The 26844-nt window shown below is 42.9% G+C and overlaps 2 protein-coding genes across 5 annotated transcripts in view; both read right to left on the bottom strand.

Annotated features, from left to right (window-relative positions):
* Nucleotides 1-24442, bottom strand: part of usp19 (ubiquitin specific peptidase 19) — a 29375-nt gene extending 4933 nt beyond the window's left edge. For 2 of the 4 annotated variants that reach the window (XM_071927536.2, XM_071927534.2), the window contains exons 1-25: nucleotides 24128-24442; nucleotides 22434-22812; nucleotides 16552-16680; nucleotides 16076-16212; nucleotides 15000-15608; nucleotides 13818-14223; nucleotides 13317-13473; nucleotides 13150-13221; nucleotides 12534-12649; nucleotides 10355-10593; nucleotides 9684-9876; nucleotides 8940-9073; nucleotides 8508-8666; nucleotides 7806-7916; nucleotides 7525-7635; nucleotides 7229-7330; nucleotides 6916-7056; nucleotides 6016-6134; nucleotides 5682-5825; nucleotides 4752-5143; nucleotides 4507-4617; nucleotides 4166-4382; nucleotides 3626-3778; nucleotides 3348-3514; nucleotides 2878-3053 (exon numbers count right to left, since the gene is read on the bottom strand). In XM_071927536.2, the coding sequence (XP_071783637.1) occupies nucleotides 2878-3053; nucleotides 3348-3514; nucleotides 3626-3778; nucleotides 4166-4382; nucleotides 4507-4617; nucleotides 4752-5143; nucleotides 5682-5825; nucleotides 6016-6134; nucleotides 6916-7056; nucleotides 7229-7330; nucleotides 7525-7635; nucleotides 7806-7916; nucleotides 8508-8666; nucleotides 8940-9073; nucleotides 9684-9876; nucleotides 10355-10593; nucleotides 12534-12649; nucleotides 13150-13221; nucleotides 13317-13473; nucleotides 13818-14223; nucleotides 15000-15608; nucleotides 16076-16212; nucleotides 16552-16680; nucleotides 22434-22647 (4509 nt within the window). In that variant the 5' untranslated portion in view covers nucleotides 22648-22812; nucleotides 24128-24442. The remainder of the gene's footprint in view (nucleotides 1-2877; nucleotides 3054-3347; nucleotides 3515-3625; nucleotides 3779-4165; nucleotides 4383-4506; nucleotides 4618-4751; nucleotides 5144-5681; nucleotides 5826-6015; nucleotides 6135-6915; nucleotides 7057-7228; nucleotides 7331-7524; nucleotides 7636-7805; nucleotides 7917-8507; nucleotides 8667-8939; nucleotides 9074-9683; nucleotides 9877-10354; nucleotides 10594-12533; nucleotides 12650-13149; nucleotides 13222-13316; nucleotides 13474-13817; nucleotides 14224-14999; nucleotides 15609-16075; nucleotides 16213-16551; nucleotides 16681-22433; nucleotides 22813-24127) is intronic. The other 2 variants (XM_071927537.2, XM_071927535.2) reach the window with 1 other exon arrangement.
* A 983-nt stretch (nucleotides 24443-25425) lies between these two features.
* lamb2 (laminin, beta 2 (laminin S)) overlaps nucleotides 25426-26844 on the bottom strand; it is a 34810-nt gene continuing 33391 nt past the window's right edge. The window contains exon 36 of the mRNA XM_071927560.2: nucleotides 25426-26727. Within this exon, the coding sequence (XP_071783661.1) occupies nucleotides 26591-26727 (137 nt within the window). The 3' untranslated portion in view covers nucleotides 25426-26590. The remainder of the gene's footprint in view (nucleotides 26728-26844) is intronic.

Here is a 26844-nt window from a genome sequence, read left to right as displayed (position 1 = left end):
GGGTGACACCGAAAGCCCCTATGCTCAATTGGTCACCAAAGACATGACTGCTCTAGTTTTTCATGTTTCAAGGGGGCTAATTTTCAGCAGTGTGAAAGCAGGCTTACATCCCAGATTACAGTGATTTTGAGAGAGCTAATGGCATGCCTTCACTCTTGAGAGCAAGAGGACGCCCCAGCACAGTGTCAGAGGCGTGCCTTTCAGAAAGCAGATAGACAGACAGAGAGATGTGGAGGCAATTCAAATGATTCAGAACTTAATAGACGGTCAACTGGATTACAAAGCACAAACAGAACTGTGCTGCCCTCCCCAAGCACTTTTCTCCCAAACCCCATGTGAGAACTGAATGTTCAACCCGTTATGTCTGAAACACGGAGCAACATGGTACAGGTCAAAAGAAAAGTTAAAGGATAAGGCTGGTGTTTTTTAATGCATTTCTTACCATCAACAAATCCTATGAAAATAACAAAATCAGCAATGATTTTGTTTTGCCAACAAGTCTTGTCCATGTACAAATGTACAAAAACACTTCAAAGAGCCATGCCGTTGCTCTGGCTGCATATTTCATCATCACGATGCACCGGGCCGGCCAACTTTTTCCTCAAACAACTTAATAAGCCGGCTGTAAAGACGTTTGCGATCTCAGGAAAGCAGTTCCGTAGCACCGAAAATAGTCCCCGGCGTAATGAAGAATTTGTTCCCATTTGAATTTGATTTGGTAATAACTACAACAGTCTGACTTTTCGTGGTAACAGTTAGCAATTTTTAAAATTCAAACTATGTCTTTGTGAGCTGTATTTCAAGGTTTTTAGCTTACAACTGGATCCAATGACTTCCGGGTTGACGGCTAAAAACGGTACGTGGGTAGTCAGAAAGTAACGGGAGTAGAGCAAACGCATTGTTGATTTTGTTATTTTCATAGGATTTGTTGACGGTAAGCAATGCATTAAAAAACACCAGCCTTATCCTTTAAGGTGTAGGTCTAGAGGCCTACAGCCTCAATTAAGTACCAGCTTAACATCATCTTTGAATTTGGTATGATGTTGAATGTTGGTTAGATTAGCCCTTTTCTTTCAGCAACAATCAGACTGACACAAACACAAGCATCAGAATATGATTTAGAAATCAATAAGTATTTAGAGTCATGAAAAAGAAGTCATGAAAAAGAAGTTAGGGAAAAAAGCTTTTCCTCACTTCATCCATAGTTTAGTAGGAGAATCATTCACCAGCCCTGTCCCATAGGATTACACACCGTTTCATCTCATTACCAGAGCCACAGAGCTCCCCCTGATAACCCAAATGAAAAGAGCTAGCTGAACAAGGATAAACACAATATTGCATTTCTTTCATTCCTGTAGAGAGCGGAAGATCTCATCTGGATGTGGAAATTAAATTGGCCCTCCAGAGAGGCAGAATTGAAGTTGGAAAGTGGAGACGGTGAGAATGAAAGAAGTCATGCTTTGCAAAATTGTATTGACTTTTTTTTTTCCTTGAACTGTTCTGTTCCTATAAGGATTTGGGAATGTTTTAGGACATTCACACCTCTCTCCCAACCTTATCCCCCAGGCCACAAAAGGTAATGTCTTTTTTGTCGTTTATTTGTGTCTACTGTTTTAATAGCAAAATCCACAAGAATTGACTCCTACCAGATCAAATTTTATAGATATACTAGTAGGCTGTAGACAGCTTTGTCCACAAACACACTTTCAAACCCCACCACCAAAAAAACATCCCTTGAGGCCTTATAATTGCTCTAGAAAGAATGTCCCAAGAGGCTAATGCTGCCTGACAGCCAAGCTTTCTGAAGTAGGGATTAATTGACCCTCTCAGTGATGGATGTCTCCATTATAAACCCTCTGGGCTGTATTTATCAAGCGTCTCCAAGTAGGAGTGCTAATCAAGACCAATTCAAAACGAGCATTGGTACTCAGAGACACTTTATACAGGCTTCTCTCAAAGGTAAGACCAGCCAAATACTAGTAAATTCTGGCTAGTAGCCGATTCACTCAAGTCCTCCTTCCACTTGAAAGGGGGTTTTGAAGTCTATGGAACATCTGTGAAATATTTGGATTCATCTGCCAATGTGGCAGGCACAGCAAAGAGTTGCATTTTCCACCCTCATGCTATATCTCAGTTATGGCCATTATGAGCTACTGTAAAAGACGCAAAACTGAATCAGCACTCTTACTCAAATAGATAAATACTGGTGATTAAAGGTACTAAAGTTAACCTCTCGTTAGCATAATTCTCTTAATACAGAAGAGTGATATAGTACCTTGGGCCAATATTCATGGCTCTTTAGATTGAAGGCTGCTGAAAAAGATCCAATTCACCTCTCAAGTCATAACAAAGATTATACAGGTGTTTGACCAGATCCTTTATGCATATACATAAACTTTCTAGGAATAGGACAATTAATTTTGCATAATTGGTCAGACTCTTATTCTGACATAATGGTGTATATGAGCCCTGGACAATTCACACAAGTTTTATGTAAACTGACCTTGAGCCTGTAAGCATAAAGAGAACAGGAGTACTGACCTGGGATCACAATTAAAGTCACATGACCGGATAATCACTGTAGTTTAAGGGGCAAACTGGTCTAACATTAGACTCTTATTCTAATAGAAAATTCCTGGAGAGGAAGTGAAAACGGGGCAAAACAAGTCATTGGTTGACACATGCACTGTCAACGCATAAATAGAATTAATACATGCAACACCTTCACCGCAACGCAATATATCAGCGGACAGATTCTCTCATTTGAAATTAATTTGAACTTTCATGGACAGCAACGCATTCAACGCATTAAGTGTGACCCTGGTGTCAAGACATTTTATGGACATGGGCCCTAGTACAGTGTAGTGGTGTCCTCACCTGGCTGGCAGCTGCTCCTGCAGCAGTGGGCGACTCGGCACCCAGAGGCCCCAGGAAGCGTGGCGGCCTCTCCACCGGGGAGTTTCGTCGGCGGTAGAACAGGACATAGGCGTAGCGCGTCACCACCTGGCTCTCCTCCACCATCGTCACTGTGCTGTCGTCAAACAGACGCCAGCCTGCAGGACAGGATGGGTGGAGGAAGGAGGGAAAAGAGGGTGGCGACAGGATGGTAGAAAAGGAAATGAAAAAAGGGAGGGTGGATGAGAGAGGAGTAGTATTAAGAGAAGATGAAAGGATGTTTGAGGAAAGATGAAAAAGAAGAAGGGGGGGAATGATAGAGGAGAACAGAATGTGGAGGAAAACAAGACAAGGACATGGTTAGTACTTTCATACACCGTCACAAAACACACACACAGAGCTAACATTAGTTAGATAAACAGAGGAGTCAAGCCAAATGATTGTAGACTCACCAACATCGCTACGCTGGCTGTTCTTGTCGCTGGGCAGGCGGGCGTAGGCCGTGTAGTGGCCTCCTATCATTCCCCCGTAGTGGTTGATGACTGCATACAGATCATAGATAGGAGGGTGCTGCATCTCGTCTTTCTGGCCAATACAGAACTTACTCAGGTCCAGGTTCCTACAGGACAAGATGACATTAGAAGTTATGTTATGGAAACAGGCGAACACAGTGAAAAGAAGCGGTGCGGAAAATTTCCCGGAGCTTGTGCAAACTAGTGTGTGCGTTTACCTGACGGGGAAGTCGACCATGTCGTTGATCTTATCCCTCCAGATGAAGCTCCTGAAGGAGAAGCGTTTGAGCTGGATGATCAACACGTTGGGCAGACGCCACAGCAGCAGCTGCTTGGATGCCTCGCGGTGCTGCTGGCACTTTGGACAGTACCTTGAGCACAGACAGAGCAGAGACATGGACCATTAGATTCAGAGATACCTGCTGCAGTAAGACACGGTGAATTAGTTTGGCGCTTGCTACACTGACTCACCCGGGATTTGAAATCGGGTCTCTGGCGTGGCAAACCTAGTGTATGCTTTACCAACTGTGCTTAACTGAAAGTGATGCGGCAAACCGGCTCATAGATTCTTTATAGCGGTGTCCCATGGTGGCACATGGCAGTAAATTTTGGGGACTGACTGACTGACTTATACTAGCTGTCGCAACTAAAAATGACTTCAAGAAAATACTAACAAGATGGTGATTTAGTTTGCATTATGATTTGAGGGAGTAAATCAATGAACTGAGGGAGGTTGTGTACACTGTATATATCCCTACCATGCCTCCTCTGGTGCCAGCACCTCCGGCTTGGTGAAGAGGTTCAGGCACTGTTCCAGGGTGAAGTGTCCCGCTCTGGCTGTCTCACTCAGAGAGCCCGGGTCCTCCTCAAACTCCAGCTCCTTGGAGCGCACCAGGACGTACTCCTTCAGGCGTTCGTTGTTCTTCCATACCAGCTCCAGGGTGACGTCTTCGGGGAGGTCCACGAATGCGTCGTCTGCGGAGGAGGGAGAAAAAAAAATTAAAATGGATGTGCATTTTCTTCAACATTCATAAAATGAGGAAATAGGACATGTAGAAGTTGAACCTACATGTCAATAAGAAGGGGATTCTGATCTTACCTTTCTCATCCAGCCTCTGCTCCTTGTTGCTAGAGTCCAGCAGAGAGATGTAGAACTGGCTGGCATGACCTGATGCTGACTCACTTGGTTGCTGATACCCTGTTACTGCAGCTACAAAGAGGAGAAAGAGAAGGCGATATAGGGAGATGGAAACAAATAACAATAACACAGAAATGTCTAAGCATCTGCCCGGTGTGGATGTAGATATGGGGTTGCATTGCATAATACCTTATCTTTTCTCTTACCTTCTGGCCGCACTGTCTTCTCACAGGACGTCTCTTTTTCTGCCTGGGGGTCCAGGGAGCAGCAAGACGTGGAGGAAGGAGGCTCGGAGAAGCCTGAATCCATAGTCCGGGTGGTGGAGAGTGAGGTCTGGGAGGAGGAGAGAGAGTCTGGCTCCCCAGAGTGGAGGGCCGAGGCCTGGGCAGACTCTGCCTGGGATTCAGGCACCAGAGATGGGCTCTCCAGGTCCGAATCACCCGCTCCTACAGTACTGCCACCACCCACGGCCTCCTCCTCGGACCCCAGACCTTCAGGAGCGCCTTTCGGCATCGGGGGGAGGTCTGCCCGGGACTGGGACGCTTCGGGGGATGTCCTGCCTGACTGGAACGGAGGCTGGAACACATTGACTGAAAACCTGCAGAGAGAGATATTGGTGAGACAACACTGACAATTCACTACATTTTCTACATACAGTGAACTAATACTGGCATGATCCAGTTTGCATTCTCATGTAATTCTCTCAAACATACAGTGGCTAATCTGAAATGCAATTTATAATTTTTTTTCATCTGTCAAGCATAAAGTATTTGGTATTAAGTTGGTGCCCTAATAAAGAATGGCCTTGCAACAGTTGGGTGAGAGATAGGCATAAATAAGAGCTACCTGTTACCTGTCTGTTGTAATATTTACAATGTACAGTCCAAAGCTCAAGCACTGATAAAATGAACCAGTTTTTGTGCTTCTGTCATATTTTAAAATGGAGGTGAATAGACACACAAAGGATGAGAGTTTGTGTTTTTGCCCCATATGCACTGTTTCATGAAAAATCTACACTATAGATGAATTGACAGCAAATACTTAACCTCATTGTCCTAAAAATTATCTTTGAGGGTAAATTTATATTTTCACATGATAAAGAATACCCAGGAGTGTGTGTTAGACTAGCTGTGTACCTGGAGTAACCCTCTAGTAGCTGGGTGAGGCGGGGGTAGGAGAGTCGGGACTCCGGCACGCTGACCAGGAAGGGCAGGCCCACGTTCTCCATGTTGGGTCGACACAGACCCTTGTGGTTGGGCCAGTGGCTCCTCTGACATGCTCTGGGAAGAGGAGAAAGGAGAAGTTAACAGCTTCATAGAAGAGTTAAAAGACTGAATTTAAGAACAAAAGACAGCTGAGTCAATTTCACCAATCCATTTCTATTCCCTGATTTTTAATAGCATTCATATTTTCCACCAGTGATGAGTCGTCGTGCGTCAGGCTGAGACAGTGTTTTCGAGCTGAACTCACTGGTTGCAGTAGCCCACACGGTAGCAGCGAGTGCAGCGTTTCAGCTTGTCTTCCTCTGACACAGGAGGCTTCAGGCAGGCAGCACACTTTGTGATGGAGATACTGGGGACTTGGAGCCTCTGGAGGGACAACAAAGAGCAGGGATGTGATCAGGATGATTGGGGGGGGGGGATTCTAAAAGTAGTAGTATACTGACAAACTCATTTGGAAAGCATTTTGACAGCTTGGAAGCAGAACAATTCTGCTGCAAATTAGACTATATTTGCTGGTGAAACACCCAATCTGTGATGCAGTATGCCACCCACTGTTGACAAACTGTTGGCTTTGCTTACATAGTGATTTTTTTGGATGCCAGACATTTTTTTTTTCCATTCCTGAATTTATTGTCCGAGCTTGAGTGGCAGTATGTGAACAGTTTGAGTAGTAGTTTGAGGTGGGAAAAGTTTTACATTTGTAATGTGTGTAGACACTTTAGTAAAATGCATGCGTATTTTAAGCTGGTTTAAGAAAAATCCCACAAGTTTATTTTCCCTCTACAAGTTAAGCTCTTCAAGAGCCAATGTGAATACTCCCAAAGTTAAGATGGTCAAGTAAATTCCTGTTTGTTTCTTTAAAACATTTGGCAAGTATCTTTCATTTGTTGATTGGTATTATTTCACGCATCACTTATTAATCGTTTTGGCCCAGCATTTCACCATTGCTTACTGTGTGTTTGTGTGTAAGGAAATGCTCGTAATGAGAGTTGTAGTATTAGGAATCACCATTGAAAGAGGGAAGTTTTCTTACATAACCATGTGGGGACAAAGTTAACACAAGCAAATTAACTTCTGCTAATACGATGATCAAACTTGAGTCAAAGATGCTACCCAATGAAAATATTTGAATTGTAGTTATTATTACCTGCTGGACTCGGAGCAGCACCACCCTCTCCTTGGCCAGCTCTTTGGACAGCACCTCAAAGCAGAACAGCATGTCAGAGGGGGACACTGTGTCCAGGGAATGGGACGGCAGGAAGATACGATTGAAACGACTCTTCACCACCTGGGGAAAAAAAAAGAAAACAAATTAAGATAAAGTCAAGTGGACAGCAGGATGGCCTAATGGTTAGAGAGACTGTCCTTCAACGGACCAAGAAAAACATGTGAATCTTCTTTAGAAAACAATTATGTTCTGTCACAACGGTATGAAACCCTGCAGATTTAATGTCTCTTACCTCTGCCAGTCTGAGGTTCTCTGGTTTGATCCTCACACTCCGGGAGATGGATTCGAGGACTTCAGCAGTGCTGGAGTTCTCCTTGCTCACACTGACCAGAAACTGAAACACAGACACAGACACACACACAGACACACACACGTACGTACATCAACAAGATGTCGGTCACATGGAATAAATTATCTTAAAGGGATGTTCTTCACATCTTCTCAAACTAAGATAGATCCACTTCACAAAAAGGTGAATATATGAGCCAACAGTTAAGTGGAGACTGGAAGCCTGCCATTTCATCTTACCTTGATGGGTTTTTTGTGAGGTTCTTTAGCAAAGTAGAAGACTGTGAGCACCTTCTGTTTCTGGGGCAAAGGGACAGGCAGGTAGAGGAAGGGGTCAAAGGTGATGGACACCTGAAACAGGAAGTGAGGAAGGAGGGGAGGTCATGGGACAAGGAGTAAGAGGGAAGAAGGAGATGAAATTAGTGTGTTTAGCCATGACTGAAACATGGCGACACTGAATAGCATTTATTTTAAACTCTACAGAAGAAATTAGAAATGTTCTGTGTGTGTCTGTGCGTTACCTTGGAGCACGTGGGGCAGACAAGCTTGGACTTGAACTGGCCCTGGAAGAGGTCCACTATGAAGGAGTCGTTTCTCATCTTGTGCCTCTGCCATGCCTCCTCTGCCACCACCTGCACCAACAGACAAAACACACCATCAGGACAAGGCTTAACTGGACTGTAAGAGGAAGGGGGGCAGGGATACAACCCGTCTTACTACTACATTAACAATATTGTATTAAATCAATCAATTGTATGAAAGCAACATTTTATGAAAGCAACATATTGAATAATAATGTGGCTATGGTTGGTGTGCTTGACAGCTACTCCACAGTGTTCAAACAGAAAGGATTCTTGATTATCAAATAAAAAGGTTGTATTCTATAAAAAAAAAGGGTATTGTATCATTTGATATTTTTAAAATTGTTGCCATGTAGGGTGATGTCTGCACAGTACTGATAACTGAATGTCAGCCATCCATCCATAATTGTCCATCATATTTTGCCACACTACCTTCACACCCCTCACCCCTCATAAATTTTAGATGGGCTCGTATAACTATTTTTTCCATTATGATTCCCCAGGAGGAAATAAACACATCCAAGAAAAAGTAGTTATACGAGCCCATCTAAAATTTTTATGGTACGATTACCCCAATATTCCTGTCAGAGATTTCCACCATGGTATACCTCTAGTTATCTCCAACGTGAGAAAAACTCATACCTCGTCCAGCCGTCCGTCTGAGTCGACCGTCTCTGTATATGGTTTGTTCTGGATGCGGTTCAAGTCCTCGTGGAGCCCGTCCAGCAAGAAAGCCATAAACTCCTGGGCATCATGCTGGGCGTAACCTGTAAACTGACTGGCTTTACTGGCCACAATCGCCTGAGGAGTTGGAAACACACAGAGAGAGGGAGGGATGATGAGTAAAGACGAAGGCAAGCGGAGGAAGAAACAAGGAAATCAAACAGATCGTCACATTATCCAGGCTGTTGTGTTGGGCATAAGCACTTTTGCCTAAGGGTAAATAATTTTATTCATGCAGAGATATCAAAAGAGTAAGATAGGAAGGCAGAGGGTGGCTAAAAGAATACAATTTTTAGCAGCTAAAGACAAATGTTTCACATATGGAAAATCTATGGTTTGCTGCTTGTGTACCTTGAGTTTTGAGGGTTGGAAGGCATGGTGTGTTCCTTTCCAAAGGGCCCTGAGCAGCACAGCGAAGCCAATGGCTAACCTGCCTCCTGTACCCAGAGGGTTATTACAGTTGATCTCTGCCTCAAATGCTCGATCTGCAGGGGCAGAGAAACGACATGCATGAGGCTAATAAAACCAGACATCAGGTCACTGGGAGTATAGGCCTAAGTGGAGAGGAAGGTATACATGGAAAAACTCCTACAATAGTTATTGATATGAACCTTAAGCTGAATAGAAATTATTTCATGTACCACAAGCCCACAAAAATGTTTGGAGAAGTATGAGGTGACCTACATTTAGCAGCATGTATTTCAAATGTTTGAAGTACTTGAGTTGCAGAGACTGCATCTGAGTCATGCACATGAAGCCAGTGGAAAAGTGCATACTCCACAGTAAATCAGGGACACCAAGTATTTCAAACATTTTAACAACATAATAAGAGCCAGGTTTGCACAAGAGGGAGGACAACTAGAAGAGAAGAGGCTTAAGACATGACTGATGCAGACGTATACTAACGTCATGGGGAAGAAGTCAAAAGGAAAACAAAGAACAAAACCCAAGTTAAGAATCAAGAAATGATGCATCTGGCCAAAAGTAACTACACTTATTTTTATCAGAGAATGACATTAAAAACATACTAGTACAAATTTAAAGCTTATTTATTAATGATCAGGCCCAAACAAACGATTCAAAAACACCACTAACCGTGGAAGTAGTCCCTGAGTTCTCTGGTGTTGGACAGGGATTGGATGACGCTGTTCATGAAGCAGGTGTTGCCGAGGTTGACCAATCCTGTGAATCCAGGCAGGCACACCTTCTTCTCCTCCTCTTCCTCATGGCGCTCATTGCTGGCAGGAGGTGCATGGGTCATTGGCTGCACCATGCAGGTGGGCTTAGGCTGAGACAGGACAGACAAACACAACAATGTAGCATCGTACTACGAGTTACATCAACTGGATTTTTATCTCAATCTCTGTCTACCAGTTGCTGCTGGACTAGGCTGCAGAAAACCACCTGATTTTTTTTCCTTAGTCCATCTTTGAATAAAGTACTTTGGTTTTACAACTGTCTGTCCCATTCCCATCCCTTATCTCCTTTGTTCGCACCATGATATTAACAGGCTTAGGCTCCGTGACGGGAGCATGTTGCGAAACCGAGGAGCCATACCAACCAATGCAAAAGCTTTACTTATGCCTTCCCCATAGCAGAGGCTCAATTCCAATTACCCCGTCCAACACTCACCAGCTTCCACTGTCCACAATTCAAATAACTGCGAATATGGTCAACCAACACTAGTGCTTTTTTTCAGCTGTGTGGCCCTTTTCCTCTGCCCCATGTCTTCAGTCAATGTGATCCTCTTTTATTCTACGACTCACCGTGGTGACAGTGGGCTCTGGCTTGGTGATGGGGACATGCTCGGAGACGCCGCGAGGAGCCACAGTGTCCAGACCTCCGTCCTCCACTCTGGATGAGGCCTTGGGGGCCTTGGGTTTCTCCTCCCCCACCCTAGGAGGCTCCTCCTTGGCAGGGAGGCTGTGCTGGCTGCTGCCCGGCTGGCTTTTCTCCATGGAGGCAGGGCTGGAGGGCACGGCGACCTTGGCGCCACCCACTGCACCTTAAACAGAGGAGGATGGAGCTTGTGGTTAGAAGCTAAGGGTCAATAACAAGAGACTGGACGGCACTGGACATGAACAACAAAAATCTAGTAGGTGTAGCCTATATAGCAGTTTCAAGCCTTTTCTTCAGGGCTTAATATTTTTGAAATTGATTAATTTTGTAATTTTGTTGGCTTTTGAAATTCAGAATATCAAAAGGTTCTAAAATTCTACATGGCCAATTTAGCTTATTATCCTTGAACCATATTTAAGCAATATCACACGAGAGGGAGTGCTGTTGTACTGTATATCAGCACGGCTGTGATTCGGTCGTAGGCACGAGGCCGCAGGCCGAGTGCCAAAGATAATCACAGCCGTGCTGATAATCATTTGATATGAGAAAACCCTAACAGCACGACCTCGAGTGTGATATTGCTTTTATACAACAGTTGTATAAACAAAGCTAACAGATGATTTTTGTCTGTTATTTGTCTCCGCCAACAAAAACAGTTCCCTCAGGATTCCACTACAAGTGTTGCCAAGCAACAGGTAAACTGTTTCCCGACTGCAGGCTAGCTAGCTACTTTTAGGTTAGCACAGACGATTTCAGCTTACTTTCTTCCCAATCTTCCTCGGCCGACCGTTCATAATTAAGGTCAAATGTATCCATATCGCTGTCGGTACTAGGTGCGAATGAAGTTAGAGTTTTGTGTGGACACGTATTGGAAATATCTGTTAAGCATTTGTTTGTTGCACAACACTGTATTGTCTGCTAGAAGTGCTAACCAGCTGGTTAGCTAGCCAGCTACTCGGCTAACGTCAGATGACGTGATGTCGTGATCCACTTTTTATTTCTCCTCACAAGAAGCGTTCCAGGCAGAGCTTTCTCCACACAAAAAAACGCTATGTGTGAACGCAGCCTAATCAAGGTTACATTAGAACACCTGTGAAGCGGAGTGATACATACAGTACAGCGTCCCAGTGCTGTTATACTGTATATCAGCACTCATGGAATGCCTCTTGTCCAATCAAATTGCGCAACCGGAACTAACTGTTGTATAATGGAAGATAATCTTTGGAGATTTAAAATCATTATTCCTATGTAATTCGATATAGGAGGGCAAGCAAATTAAGTGACGAGTATAATTAAAACAACAAAATATTTACTTCCCACACATTGCTGTCTAAATAAGAAATTTTTTCTACCCCTGCTTTGAACCAGTACATGGGCTCTCAAGCGCACCAAGCCTAGGAGGCAGAGTGAGCAGTGCACATGAGGCTGGCAGGGCAGTCGATGGCACCCATATCTAGTTACTGGATTAGTTACAGAGTTCAAATTCCTGTCTTTGACAGCTACCCTAAATGTACACATCCATTTGCCTTAGACACATGCACACGTGCACAAATCAAGATCCACGCCAGGGGTATGACTCATCACACACACACACACACACACACACACACACACACACACACACACACACACACACACACACACACACACACACAGACATCTGGGCCACCTGTCTGCATTTTTTGAAGGAAAACATGGTCTTATTTGGTATCAACCCTGTTCTTCAACATAAAAGGGGATGACCACAGGCTTTCTAGCATGCTAACTGTAGCTAGAGTTGTAATGATAAAGTTAAAGTAAAAGCATCAAGTAAAGTATACAGTTAAACAAATACTGATCAACAAGATGACAACTACTGTCAATCTGCAGTGTGGAATGAGTCACATATTGAAGGTTTGTTGGTTTCTGTAGTGTACAAGAGAGTGTATATTTAAAGATCATGTGTTTCCATATCTGTGTGCATGTGTGCATTCAAGCACATTTGCAAGTGCAGATGACTGACTGGGACTACGTGGGAGTATGTTACAAGATATTTCGCCACACATGATACAAGCATCAAAAGCCTATATCCACATAGTGTTGCCAAGTAGAAGCCAGGCAGCAGACCTTGTGTGGCGGGGGCCTCCAGGACCCCCCAGCGCTGGCTATGTCTCTTCTTCAGGGTGATGTCCAGTCGGGACGGGGTGAAGGAGTAGCTGCACTGCTCAGGTTGGATCAGGTTCCTACAGCCCAGAAGGGAGAAATGCAGACAGGTGAGATCAAAAGACGAAGGGAGTAAGGTGAGGTTACCCCTCAACACCAATCTGTGATCGCTGCTGCAATTTCCCTGTTAAAGGCTGAGGTTAGATTTTGGAGAAGGGAATCTTATCTGTAATCAGAACTCAAGGGCAGCATCAGTCTCACACAGGGGACAATAGAGTGGCTTACACTCAGACAGACCCAAACAAGTGCTTCAAATTGTCTAATGGTGATATTACTGAGGACATCGGTGAGATTTCCCAGGAACAAATCAATCCAATCCAAATATTATGAACAACCAACAGGTTAAATACAAATCATTTGGCATGTCAAATTATACATCACCAGAAAGTACACAAACTCTAGTGTCTTTAACTGAACATTCAAAAAGGAACAGTTTTCAGGTAATGATATTTCAAAAAGAACTAATGGTTCTTTGTCTGAAGACTGAAGACAACTGGCCAATACTGTTTGCAACAGTTACCTGAGTTTGACTTGCCACTTGAAGACTGAGTTCGGTCCACAGTCCGCATGAAGGCGCAGAAAATTAGCATCACTGTAAAAGGCAAACAGATGAAACAGATCTCCATCATTCACTGACATGTCATTGTCCATTTCTCCTTTTATTCATAGTAAATCCAAGTTCAGTACCTGGTCTGGAAGATAAGGGTAAAGTCCTGTTCCCTGAAGATGACCCTGGCCGTGTCCCTGCAGACCCCCTTCATGTAAACGTTAACCACCATCAGGTCTGTACCCTTCTCGTACGAATCGTTCTTCACAAATTGCAGGTTAACCATGGGCTCCGGGGCTGAGGGAACAAAACTCACCTTTAATTGCGTGCACATTTTATAGCACACTAATGAACTTGCTCTGAAAACAAGAGTTGTAAGTTGTAAACTTAGAAAACTTTTGATTATTGTGATTACACTGACCCTATCCATGATTATTAATTACACCAACAACACCCCAGGATGAGAAATTACAACCAGCCGCCAAACAAATCTTGGAAAATTTTTGTTGCATCTAAAGAGCTAGAACAATTTCAAAGGCATTTTAGCAATAAGAACATGACAATGACAATTTGAACACAAACGTGATTATGGAAAACCAAGCCCAGGGCCTTTTGCACTCCCCAGAACCTTCTCCACTGACCTTCCTCCTGCTTCATCTCCAGAGGAGGTTCCTCTTTCGACTGGTCCCGCTTCTCTTCCCCCTCACAGCTGCCCTGCCTCTGGGCTAGACCAGGTGACTGGCCTCGCTTGGCAGCCGGACCCGTAGCTGGTACTGAAACTGACTCTCTTGATACAGGTTGCTCTTCGATCAGAGTATCCAGCTCTGATTCGTGCTCGGCTGGCTTTTTCTCCGGCTCAGAGTCAGTCCTATCTGTGTGGGACTCTCCCAGCCTCTCTGGAGAAGCTGGGTCAGTTCCACTGGTGGAGCCGACAGGTTGGAGGCGGTCACTAACACTAACGGGAGCTGCTGGTTGGCTACTGCTGCCGTCTGCTGTCGTCCCGGACTTGTGCTCTCTCTCTGAGGACTGGTTTAGCTTCTCCTCCACCTGAATCAGGAAAAGGCAAGAGAAATTTTTTAATATTTTACCTGCAACCGCCAGAGAGGAATGCTCTTCTGTGTACAGTACACACAGTTTTGCTTCACTCAAAATATTTATAATTTCTATTATCTCAGGTGTTAAATCAAGCTTTAAAAATTAATCTGAACAAAATTGGTTTTGCATCAAAAATGTGTCATTAGGTGCGTAATGATATCTTCAACTCATCATATGATTTGATACACAGGGCTGGGTTAATATTGCATTACTTTCATAACATCAGAAATAACACTTAAACATGAGATGATGATGATCGCAGTCTGGACATGGTTACTCGTTTCTTCTTAAAATTAATAATATGTTAAATCAAACAAATGGGCAATATCTTAAAACTATGGCATTAAATTATGATTATTTTTATTTTGTTACGTTAAAAGTTAATCATATGAAATTGTATTTTCCACGAGGCTTGTTGTATTGTGATATCTTGAGATCACAATATACTGTGTGATGGCAAATTATAGCATGCCTAATATTCACTTGAAAGAGACCATAACAGTGTTCATGCAGACTCCATAGATGTCACACATTCTTCAAACAATAAAGAGGCAACAGCTAATTCCTTTTTTGAATACAAAAAAAGAAAATCAAAAAGAAAGCAGCCCAATCAAAATGTTGCCACAGGCAAGACCGTGAATCTCAGTAGATCTTCTTTTGGTGAAAGTGCTGAATTCCACCAGCATTCCTCTGTGCCATATTAGTGTTTATTTCAACGACCACCTCACCTGAGTTTTGCTGCTCTGGGTATGGCTGGCAGCAGCAGTGGCAACTCCAGGTTTATGTTCCTGGCCATTGTCTAGTCTCTCTGCTCTGTTGTCTCCATCCCTGTGTTGTGTCTGCGAGCTCCGACCAGCGGGCGGGTGTGTGTGTGAAGCTTTCCCATTGGCTGCTGTAGCCTTGGGAGAGTGTGTGTCCCTGTCATCCAGTGGCGTAGCCTCCTTGGTAGTCTTGGACGGCCGTACGGTGGTGCGCTTGGCACTGGGTTCCAGAGGCTGCTGGTCGCCTCCGGTGACTGTAACAGGCTTGCTGGTGGTGGCCGTCCCATCTCCAGGCCCTCCTTTCACCCCGATAGATTCCCCGGCGGTCTTGTCACCCGCTGGTTTGTTTTTCAGGGAGCGTTTGGCGGCACGCTCAGCTTTGCCGCCGCTGCGTCTCGGCTCGCTGTGTGCGGGCGAGGAGGGAGGTTGGGGTTGAGGTTGTGAGGAGGATAGTTTGGGTTTCTCCACTGACTCTAAGCCAACAGACTTCATCTCGCCGTTTGCCACAGGCAAAGAGAACTGTTCCTTCCCGTTCTTGGTCTCCGTGGTTACTGGCTCCTTCTCCTTCTTGTTTGACTAAAGCAGAGCAGACAGAATGTTCATTTAACCAGAGGCAGACTGGGGTGGAGGGTCTATGTTCAGTGTGAATGCCACTTACAGAGCCACTCATTTGAATAAATTTAAAATTCAGCAAAACCTCATTGTATTTAGTAGTGCAAGATAAAGATACAAAATACAGAGGCTTATTGATGTCAACAGGACTCAGTTTAAGGGTGAATTCTAACGCACACAAAAAGATTAACTGATGACATGCTATACAAGGATAGGAAGGAAGCAAGGGATCTTATAGACATCCAGAGGGAATGGGTAGATCAGCATTTCCTTCACATTTATTTAGTTGTGGTGGCGTTTCACAGCTGGAAAATTGCCCCCACAGATTTAAAAATGTACATACAATGAAAATTCATCGTCTGATCTTATTGCTCCCCCAAACAAATCTGTGGCGATGGTTTTAGTTAGTCAGACAGTGGTACAGGACTCACCATGAGTGAAGGCCAAATATGGAAGGGAATCTTCTTTTGCATGGTGAGCAGCAGGAAGCCTCCCTTCTCCTTGTACTGGACTCTGCTACAGGAGGCTTCAATTTCTTCCTGCAAACGACAATCCCACTGCCGTCCATCTGAAAAATACAGACACATAGACGGAGGTTAGGGACCAGAGCTGAAGTAGATGGATATGCTCAACATGAAGGGTAAAGATGCCAAGAAGGATAGAACATGTGAGTCAGACAAAGATGCACATTTGTTTACTCAAACACTTTTAGTTAATACACAAACATGAGACAGACAGCCAAGTATCAAAGATCATTGGACTGAAAGCCCAAACCCAAATGCACAAGTGTGCGTGCGGTTTAGTGGTCATATTTTAATATTTTCAACCTAGTTTCTTCTCAGTTATTGCTTCCTATGCTCCAGGGTTTTGCACTTCTGTTTATGTTACGCATTTTACTATGACTTACCTGGTATGCGTGCATGGCAGTGTGTATCAGTGAAAGTTGTGCTGACGTCCTCTACCCTCTGCACCCCCTCCCCACAGCGCAGTCTGACAATCACCTCGTTGGCATTCTGCTTCCAGTCCACAAACACATCTGAAAAACACAAAAGAACAGACAGTCAGACACAAATGAAACCAGAGAAGGAACTTGATGACTTGGGGAAAAAGCCTGTTGATACGATTTGGAAGAGACCTTCCTACCATCTTCTTCAGACCTCATTCAAACTCTGGCTAGTGTGGACAATTTTGTACAAGGCCGAAACTGAAACATATTAGCCACGGGCTACTGGACTAGCAAAATTTACATCGCTGAAAACTTAAAAGATCAAATAAGAGAGAAAGCAGTCGGTCTCATTTGGCAAATATGGAAGCGCAGACAGACAAAAAAAAACAGACATGGAGAGCACAACAGAAGAACACAGACAAACAGAAAAAAATAACTGGGCTTTACAGTAAGACCTCCGATGACAAACATATCTAGCCTACACTGAGAAGACACACACACACACACTGAAATGCACCTGCTCACAAACTCACATAGGCACTGCACTCATATGCGTAAGTGGGTCAGTTCAGAGCACTCAGGCACACAGACTGAAGCAGACGGACAGTATATAGTGAACTCAGCAAATCACAGAAGGACCTCTAAATAGTCAGTGCCACACAAACTCTATGCCAGACAAACACACACACACACACATTTTCAATTTTAAAAAAATGAAGCAAATGATCAGCTTGGAAAACAGTTATTGACATAGTGTTTCACAAAACATGGAGCCAAGCCTAACAGAAATGATTTGTTTCTGAGACAAATTCAAAAGCTGGAACTATGTAAACATCCACACATCAACAACAACATAAAAATGTACCATTCTTCATAGTGATGTCAAACTTGTGGCAGCCATGGAAAATAAGAAAATATCATCGTAGAAGTAGTGCGAGCACCAGAGTCGCTGCTGGCCTGGAGCTGTCACACAGCATGCCTACACCCATGTTCTGACTTAGTCTACAACAACAGCTAGAGAGCCTCGACTTTCCCCACCCTCTCTTCCTCGCTCCTTCATATCTCTCCACCTCTCTCTCTCTCTCAGCAGTGAAAGGTCGCAAGCAACACCCAATCCCTTACAGCTGGAGGGAGTTGCATTCCCAGTGCAGCCCCGCCATAACGCATTTTCATGATCTCATGTGTAAAATATCACGTGGACATTTATGATACCATCACTTCTCAGCAGAAATGCAATATTTTGGATCTTCATAGCCAGTTTAGTCGTTATAATGCCAACTCACATTAATTCTGCCAACTAAGTCAGTGACAGCCCATTGTTTTGTGTACTGTGTATCTTTTTTGGCACAATAGAAATATATAGAAACTTTACACTTACAATACTGTGGCCATACCGTATCCTCTTGCATCTTATGGTAACTAAATAAAGTTGTCTGACTTCTAATACAATCCATCATCAAACACAGAGTGTGAAATGCAGTATTTGGCTAGCTGTCAACTCAGTAATACAGTATTATTAGTATTCATGCTGGGATTAAGATCAAGTTTCATGAGTTCAACATTGAGTCTGCATTTTTTCAAGGGCGGAAAGTTACGTGTGGAAGCAGAACCATGGGGAAAATAAAACTGTAATTCATGACAGACAATAAAAGAGTAGACAATTGAGGTATTTCAAAACTTTTTAGTATTTACAGAACAATCCTTTTACGCAACATGTTACCAGCTTAATCAAATTATTGCCAGGGTAAGGGCAATAATCAGATAGCTGCATGTAAACACAGGCTACTCAGTGACCCAGAAAATCATTATCATGTTGGCTCTGACCTAAATCTAGCCTTGTCAATTAGGCTACACTTCAACTTTACCCAATCCAATCCTATCAGATGCATCATACCAGATAAGGTTAAGAGAAGAATCATGTCTCTATCAGACAGAGTGACAACAAGGACAGTAGGGGAAGGGAGGAGTTGCCCAACCTCCCTTTTGGTAGAATGTTTTAATGAACATCACAACAATCTCTCTGTCATCTCCAAAGCACTTCTAATACCTTCAATAATATTCTCGCTAGCGGGAATTTGTTTTACATAATTACTAGTCATGGACTAGACTGAAGATGGGGACAAGGGAGCTGCTGACATCAAGGGAAGGTAACCAGTGTGAGATGGTGCTGCCCGCCTTGCTTAAGAGGTGACTGACAGCTATGTGTACTGGCTGGACTTATACTGGCGGGAAGGCAGAGGAGAAGATAGAGTAGAGAGAGAGCAAGGGCATCTCACGACCTTGACAAAACCCAGTTTCCCAGATCAGGGTCTGACTCTCTCTCAGCTAGGATTACAGCACTTCAGAATGACGCAGAGCACCAACAAGATGTGTAACACAGACACTGTAACGCACACGCCACCACTTAGTGGAAAAACATACCCACACCAGAAACAGAACCAGCAAGTTCAAGCATAGACACACCCAACTAAAGTCAAGCACAATGCAATGCCTAAATATCACCTAATCAACAATACCTAGCACTAACCAATCAAAACACTGCCTAGTCTTCCTGGTGTCAGGTGTGTTAGGTGTGCGCTACATGAACAAAAAGTTATTAGTCCATGACAGTGTTCAAACTGTCTCTGACTCATCAACAGGAATCAAGATGAAGGGGAAAAAAACTTTGCATTTTGACAGACTTGTATGAGACAGTCTTCTGTGAATCCCCAGGCTCATTGGTCAAGGGCTTATGGAGAATATGATATTTCCTGCATCAGGCTTTCCACCTCCAGGGATGAACCAATGTCAGACACACCTAACACACAAAGCAGCTCCATTACAGCCCAGGCTAAAGACTGGAGACATTACCGTGTTATACAAAGAGCAAATGTAGCACAATATGGAGTAGTCAAATGATATGCATGTGACCTGTTTTGTGTATGGCAGCTTAAGCAAAAACCAAGCTGACCTTAGTCTGATGTAAACGCAAAGGGGGTAAGTGTTACACTACATACTTTGGGGGATTTAGTGATTTACATTGCTCTCAAAATATTCTAATGATTTCTGTGCAGGATATATGACAGATGCGGAAGGAAGGGCTTTTCAGTGTTTTATTCTGACCACTACAGAGGCTCAGCTGGCGGATTTTTTTTCTCCAAAAACACAAAACAACCTTTAGGAGCAGATGCCTAAGGATAGATGCCCTAAGCAAAGGAAAGGCACAAGTGAAGTGACCTGTTGAGTGTCCGGCACCTATAGTTCTCTCCTCCATTCAACCCATATTATTTCTAAGATAAGGCCTATATAATTCCCAGCTACATGTCCCGTATATATGTCAACAACACAGCAATTGAAATGCCTTCAAAAACCACTAGTAGACACTGTAACCAAGAATGCTGACATGTTCTTATTATTGTCAAGTGCTTGTATGGGGGTGTCTTTAAAAAACGTTATCCACCTCTGTGTCAACTCTCCACCTCCATCTGTAAAACAGTCTAAGAAGGAAAGCATAATCCAATCCTGTCTGTTCATTAAATCCATGATCAGCCTTATGAGTGCATATTTGGAAAATTCAAACATAGGAAAAAAATGAGATCCATTCAATGCCACACACAGAAGGCACGATATGAAATTATGTACAAAGTGTTCAGCTCACGCATAACTGAACAAATAGGCCTGTGGGCAGTACAATGACTCGCAAAAAAGGAAAGAAATTAAGGAAGCAATTACAATATTACTACTGCTTCCAAATCACAAGAGGCTGCCTTTTGTCTTTTTTATTAGAGAAAGGTGTTCCCAAATGGCACATTGGAAAATGAAAAAAATGAATCATATAAAAGAAACACCTCCTAAGTATTTGAATTGAAATGCGTTCTAAAGTAAAATAGAGCTCAAGTAAAATATGCAGAAACAGCTGCATCCACATGTATAACAATGTTTAAAAAATGAGAACTGAATTTGTGGTCAATATTTTACAGCCCTAATATGGCCATAACTTTTGTTTGTGTCAATAGTGCTAGGCCTTTACCATTTGGACTCCAGGTGTATGTATGAGAATTTTAAAAACCCACTGCACCCGAACCATGGGAATACTGTAAACAGAAACCTAATGATACCATGCTTTGTCCACTGTGCAAAGCTGACATGGCATACTACAGCAGTAACTGTCATGCGCCTGAAAAGAAAAAAAATCCCAGAGCCATGCAACTTAAAGCACATGATAGCACAGTGACAGCAGAATGGCAAATGTTATTTGTGCTAGGGTAGTTGCTATACAGGTAACACTAGCAATAACTGATTAATGACCAAATTGCTTTGTTCAAAAGGCTGTATTTAATATAGTGTTGGTTTTCCATGGAGTGCAAAATCTTATACAAATCTCAGATACCTTGAGATTCCTAGTGCACCACAAAAAACAGTCAGCCACCACAGGTGAGCTACATTAGTCGGATAGGCCCATACAGTGGAATGTAATGCATATAGCAACACCTGAAATGCAGTGCTTTATTTGAGCTATGGACTGGTCTATAATATGCTGAAATGTGGTTTGGTTATAAGGACTTAATCTGTTCGAAATTTTAAGGGGAAAAAATAGCAATAAACTTTGAAATGTTCAAATGCAAATGTTTTTTTAATCACTTTAAATTAGGTGTTTAGATTACACAATGAAATAATCGGCAGATTTATGTCGGGATGCACAGATATGAAAATTGTGGGTCGATACAGATTTACCTGTGTGATGACAGAATATTCCAATAAACATAATTTCAATTACACAACTACCAAGTGATGTTATGGACTGTAATATTTATTTTCCACAGCATTGTTCCACATACAATGCCTGACCTTTTATTGTTGTGCAACCTGCCTATGAAGACTATGACACATGAATGTTTAAATAACAACAAGCACGTAATTCGTGATAAGCTGCAACCAGCTTGGTGCTTTGAGAAGGCGTGGCGGTCACGTCACATTTTTTCGTTTCAGTCTGTGGCTTCAATCAGGAAACTGACCTCCTGGCGCAATAAAAAGCTTACTTTAGGCTATTTGTACATTTATAGGGACAGAGCAGGCAAGACAGATAACAAACTAGGCTACAGAGCAATCGAACCTGGACGAAAAAAAAGGTAGGCTAAAATACAACCTGAAAACACTGAATGAAAAATCACTAGAATATACCTATAGTATTATTGTGTCTATGGTACTCTATGGTGAGTTTCTAGTGAGTGGATATAGATACACCCACAAGTCAAAATACTGTATTTCCACACTTCACAGACACAAGCTTCACCAGCAAAAATACACAAGAAGTGTGAAAAGAACAGAATGGCAACTCCCATTACGCTCCCGTATCGAGCCTGGTGGATACAGCAACAGTGGATAACATGGCTGTGTGTCAGCTCATACACACATGCGTCTAAATGACGGATCAAAAACATGTCTGGTGGACATTGGGATCTCTGGCATGGCAAGTCTATGCTTTACCAGCCATGCTGAACTCAAAGTAAGGCTGCATGCAAGCTCTTAGTCTTTATAGCTGTGTCCCCAATGGCACATGCGCTGTAAGGTTTTTAGAAATGTTTGGGACCGACTGACCTACCAACCGACAGAGTGACTTACACTAGCTGCTGGTCGCAGCTAAGAATATTGACAACATAAATAACTAGGCCTATGATGTTCTGTGTGCAAAATTATCTGATAGACAAATAAATTGGTAATTTTTAAACCATCAGCTGACGACTGATTGTGAGAATTTGTGCTATTATCTGCCAATTCTGACTGTAGACCAATTAATCAGTGCATCCATAGATTTATCAATAACAAAGTAATCAGTTAGTTGCAACCCTTTTACCCCTACTAACCTTTCTTAGCCTCAGCAATAACCCCGGCAGCTGCTGCTGCCGCCCTCTTGGCCTCTCTGCTCTCCTGGTTCGCTCTGTCTTTCTGCTTCTTCTTGCTGGTGCTGGAGGACACGTCTGTGCTGTGGTCCCCACCGCTGCCTCCTCTCTGCTGAGCCCCACCGCGACGGCCCACTGTCTCACCACCGGCCACGCTGCTACCACTGCTGCTGGCCATCTTCAGGCACTTGGCGCTAACGGGCCGCCCGTCACCGGAGTCACTACCGCTGCTGGGGTCTGGATCTGAGGTGTGCCTCTTCCTGCCTGGCCCGGCTATCTTGGCGATGGTACTGGTCTGAACTCTCCCGGAACAGAATCAGGATGGCAAGAAGGGGGAGGGGACCTAAGACAGTAGGCAGAGAGAGAAGAGAGACAATGAATGATCAAGAGGTGAAGACAGTGGTTAATTTGATGGTTATGTGGTAACAATGCTCAGTGCATGGTCTACCAATATGCAAAGTTTAGCAATGCAGGTAAAAGTAATAATTTGCCAGTCTTTGTCTTAGACACACACACACACACACACACAGAGAGACAGAGGGAGGGAGAGCGAGTGTTTCGTTGCTACAAAGTGATCAGGAGCGGGTTTCAAATAACTACAAAGTCACTGAATTAGACATGGACAGAATGTCTTGCAAAAGGAGGCAGATGGCTGCACACCTGTCTACTTCTTTACTACCAAGCAAATAGCCGTAACGTTAGCGTTAGCCAGCTGGACCGACGTTGATCCTTGCCTCATTTCCTTAGCCTAGCTCTGGACCGCTAGCTTAGACAGTCAAATGACAAACAAAGGACAACAGCCAAAAAAAATATTTTATTCGACGAGCAGTGTAAATATAGTGTATATATAGTAACAAAATGACTGGTGATAATAAAGATAGCTAGCAAGCTTAGCAATGCAGCTTCCCGTCCCTGGACTTGTTAGCTAACGCTAGATAGCCAGCCGACTGGTGAGGTTTGTTTGTTTTATGGCAAAAGTGTTTTGAGCTATCATGTGCCTAAAGAACTGATGTGTCCGCATAAGGCCTCTCCCTAGCTTTCCCCGCGATGCATTTAAGTTCAAGCTTTCCTTTTGGATAAGCAGCCATTATGTGACATTTTTTTAGAACCTGCAAATAGTCTTTACACTATAATGTGCCTAGACCACATCGGAAAGGACGGAGCAGATATCATGGCAATATGGGAAAATTCTCTACATTGCGGTAACGAAACCGCTGTCCACTTGTTTCATAATCTAATATGTAATAGCAGATGCCATGTCATGGTTAACCAGTAATTTGTACGATCATGTCATTGCGTTATATGAAACCGCTGTCCACTTGTTTCATAACCTAATATGTAACGTTAATAGCAGATGCCATGTCATGATTAACCAGTAATAATTTGTACGATCATTACATGTAATCTCAATTCGACCTCTTTCTGTGGCGTGCAGCCCAGGTCGTACAATCAAACGCTCCTACAGTCTTTTCTGAAGCTAACGTTAGTGCTAGCTAGCAGCTAATGTCATTAGCCACAACCAAACTAACGTTAGCTGATATGAAATTGGCTGAGACACGAACATTAGACAAACAATACAGCGTGACACCTCATGGCACCTGATGCTTGTCTGTGATTAAAATGCCAAATAAATCATAACGTTAAAACGGGCGACTTACGAGCCTTGACTTTGGCGAAAGGGTGAATCCCGTTCCCGACACACAATGGCCGGCGACTCCGTCTGTTTCTACCGGCTGCTAAGCTCCTTCACTGCCGTGGGCCGCTCCGCTCCTGTCCGCAGTCGAAACCCCCGTAGTCCACGGTGTTTCTGGAATATTCTTTTCTTTACCCAGGACCCATTTCTGATAACGTTACTCTATTTATGTCAAATATACCTAGCTAAGACCACTAATTACAAGAAACAGATCAGTCTTTCAGTGTCATTCGGCCTCGGTGCGGTGACTCGCACTTTGTTTAGGAACAAAATAAACTGATGGCCAGACCCGAAATGAGTGCGCGCACAAGCCACTTCCTGGCTGACGCGTCCACGTGATCTCTCTCTCTCTCTCTCTCTCTCTCTCTCTCTCTCTCTCTCTCTCTCTCTCTCTCTCTCAAGTGACAGATCATACATTCAAACCATGTTGAGATAATAAATTATTTAGTTTAAAAACATGTGCAATACAATAGTACATAATCATTAACATCTATAATTAAAACCGTTCCAAAATTGAGAACAAATAATTCAAAAAGCCAGTAGACATATTATCCATGCATATAGTAGGCCTATTAGTGAGGACATAAAGTGTCTGTGGTATCTCTCTTGCTCACACACACTCACAAACACAGGTAGAGTACATGCATTTTTCTGTCAGAAATCATATTGTCTGTTTGGAGGTTGCGGAATGCATTACATACAATGGGGAAAGAGAGTCTGACTATATGTAAATGTCAGTTGTACCTATGAGGGCTGCAGGTACTGTAATGTTTTTGTCATCTTTCGTTCTCTCTCTCTCTTTGTGATTTGACACAAAATGGTAACAGAAGTCATATAGTGATCAGAGTGAAATCTGTGATTAGACTATCAATTGTCCCAATAGGTCTACTTAACGTTCTGTCAGTATATTGGTGACCAGCAATTGAAGACATAATCAGAATTTCCATCATGTTCCATATTACTGTCAAGGTTCCCTGGATACTATGAAAAACCTTTTTCATGCACCAGCTGAAGACCATCCTGGATCATCCAGAACCGACGTTCAGTGTTGCTCATATGTCCCTGGTTTATTTATACAGGTATTTATTTGACCCTCTGTGGATGGGGACTGGCAGGGCCACAGTAACCTGGCAACACATCAGGACCCCTACTATTTTTAGACAAGATTACAGATGAAGGCTATACTCATAATGGTCACATTGTACGCAGTCCTCACTGACTCATAGCTCAAAGAAACAACTTCCACAAAAAGTGATTCAACCTTTATTCACAGAAATGTACATGGTAAACCTTTTACACAAGCTTCTTTTGGTATTTTGGCTTTGGCAATTAGTTATCAAAATCACATGGCTGCCAGTTGATAGCTGGTCTGAGGGAAATATGTGTACAAAGTTAGTTATTTTTTTTCTATAACCGGCATGATTCCTTGTTACGCACAGTATCATGCGAACAGTACATGAGCAAATGTACAAGACACTGACATGTTATAAGGCACAATTAAACACTGCATTGTATGTACTGTAGAATACTATACTGTATGTAACTTCAGTAAAGCAATAATTTAAACTACTGGAGATCTTTCATATTCCATTATATTTGTAATACAGGCAACATTCATAATCTGTTAGTCTGTGCATCTCTGATTTTGCATGCCTGAAAATTCATCCTAATGAGTGGATGAGTGGCTGTACAACTCTAGATCATTCCTGTGTAGTGTCAGTATACAGCAATCCTCTTAGATCTGGTAGAGGTTGTTTTGTAGGGAGGGTCATGTTTTGTAGGTTCAGCAGGGTTAAACAGTTATTAATTTATTTATTTTCACATCTGAATTATGTGTCACCCTGTTATTTGTGTAAGGACAGATACTATGAAACTGAAAAGAGTAATCCTCTGATGCCCAGCATCACTAGGTTTGTTATCTGAAAGACATGTTCATTTGAAATCCTTTTGCATTCGTTCACCCTGCTTATTCTTATTGAAAAGGCATGCCCTCTAAACTGTACAATCCCTGCCTATCTGTCACTGTAGGCAGCTTAACTGCAAAGAGATTCAGGTCTGGTCTCTGTAGTTTGGTTTACTTGAAAATAAAATATAAAAATAAAATAAAATGATATGAAATCAGATGAACATTGCATGTGAAATTATGAAGGACATGTTTCTATATTTGAAAATAATTTCAACCATTTGAAATAATTACATGACATTTTACACATCCCAAAAAATACACATATCATTTGCAAGGCGATGTAACCTTTACCCGCACCTTTTCTTCTCCTTCTTTGTTTTCCAAACATTTGAAATGTAGTCCAACAACTGTTTTGCCCAGTGAAGGTTATTGCCAGGTTAATGAATCTGAAGAACATCACAGAATAAAACTGTGAAGGACCTGTTTCCCTGTGAAGAGTGATGAGGAGTGAAGAGCGCTGGGCTACTGGCAAGTGTTGTAGATCTGGATCTGCTTGTTGATGTCGTTGAGGATGGCTTTCATCTTGTCCTCCAGGCCATCCAGCTGACGAGCCTTCCCCTCCAACCTCCTCTGGTTCTCCTCATAGTCTTTTTCCAGCTCTGTGGGAACCAGCAATTTCAGGAATGGTTACACAACTACGCATAACCACCATTTTGGTGCGACTGTAATTCAGTCTGGACTTAATACCTAAAACCATTGCTTGAGGATTGGAAGAG

Source organism: Centroberyx gerrardi, chromosome 14 (genome assembly GCF_048128805.1).
Source record: "Centroberyx gerrardi isolate f3 chromosome 14, fCenGer3.hap1.cur.20231027, whole genome shotgun sequence".
Taxonomy (NCBI): domain Eukaryota; kingdom Metazoa; phylum Chordata; class Actinopteri; order Beryciformes; family Berycidae; genus Centroberyx; species Centroberyx gerrardi.
The sequence above is the reverse complement of the archived record's forward strand: the minus strand, read 5'-3'. Positions and strand labels throughout refer to the sequence as shown.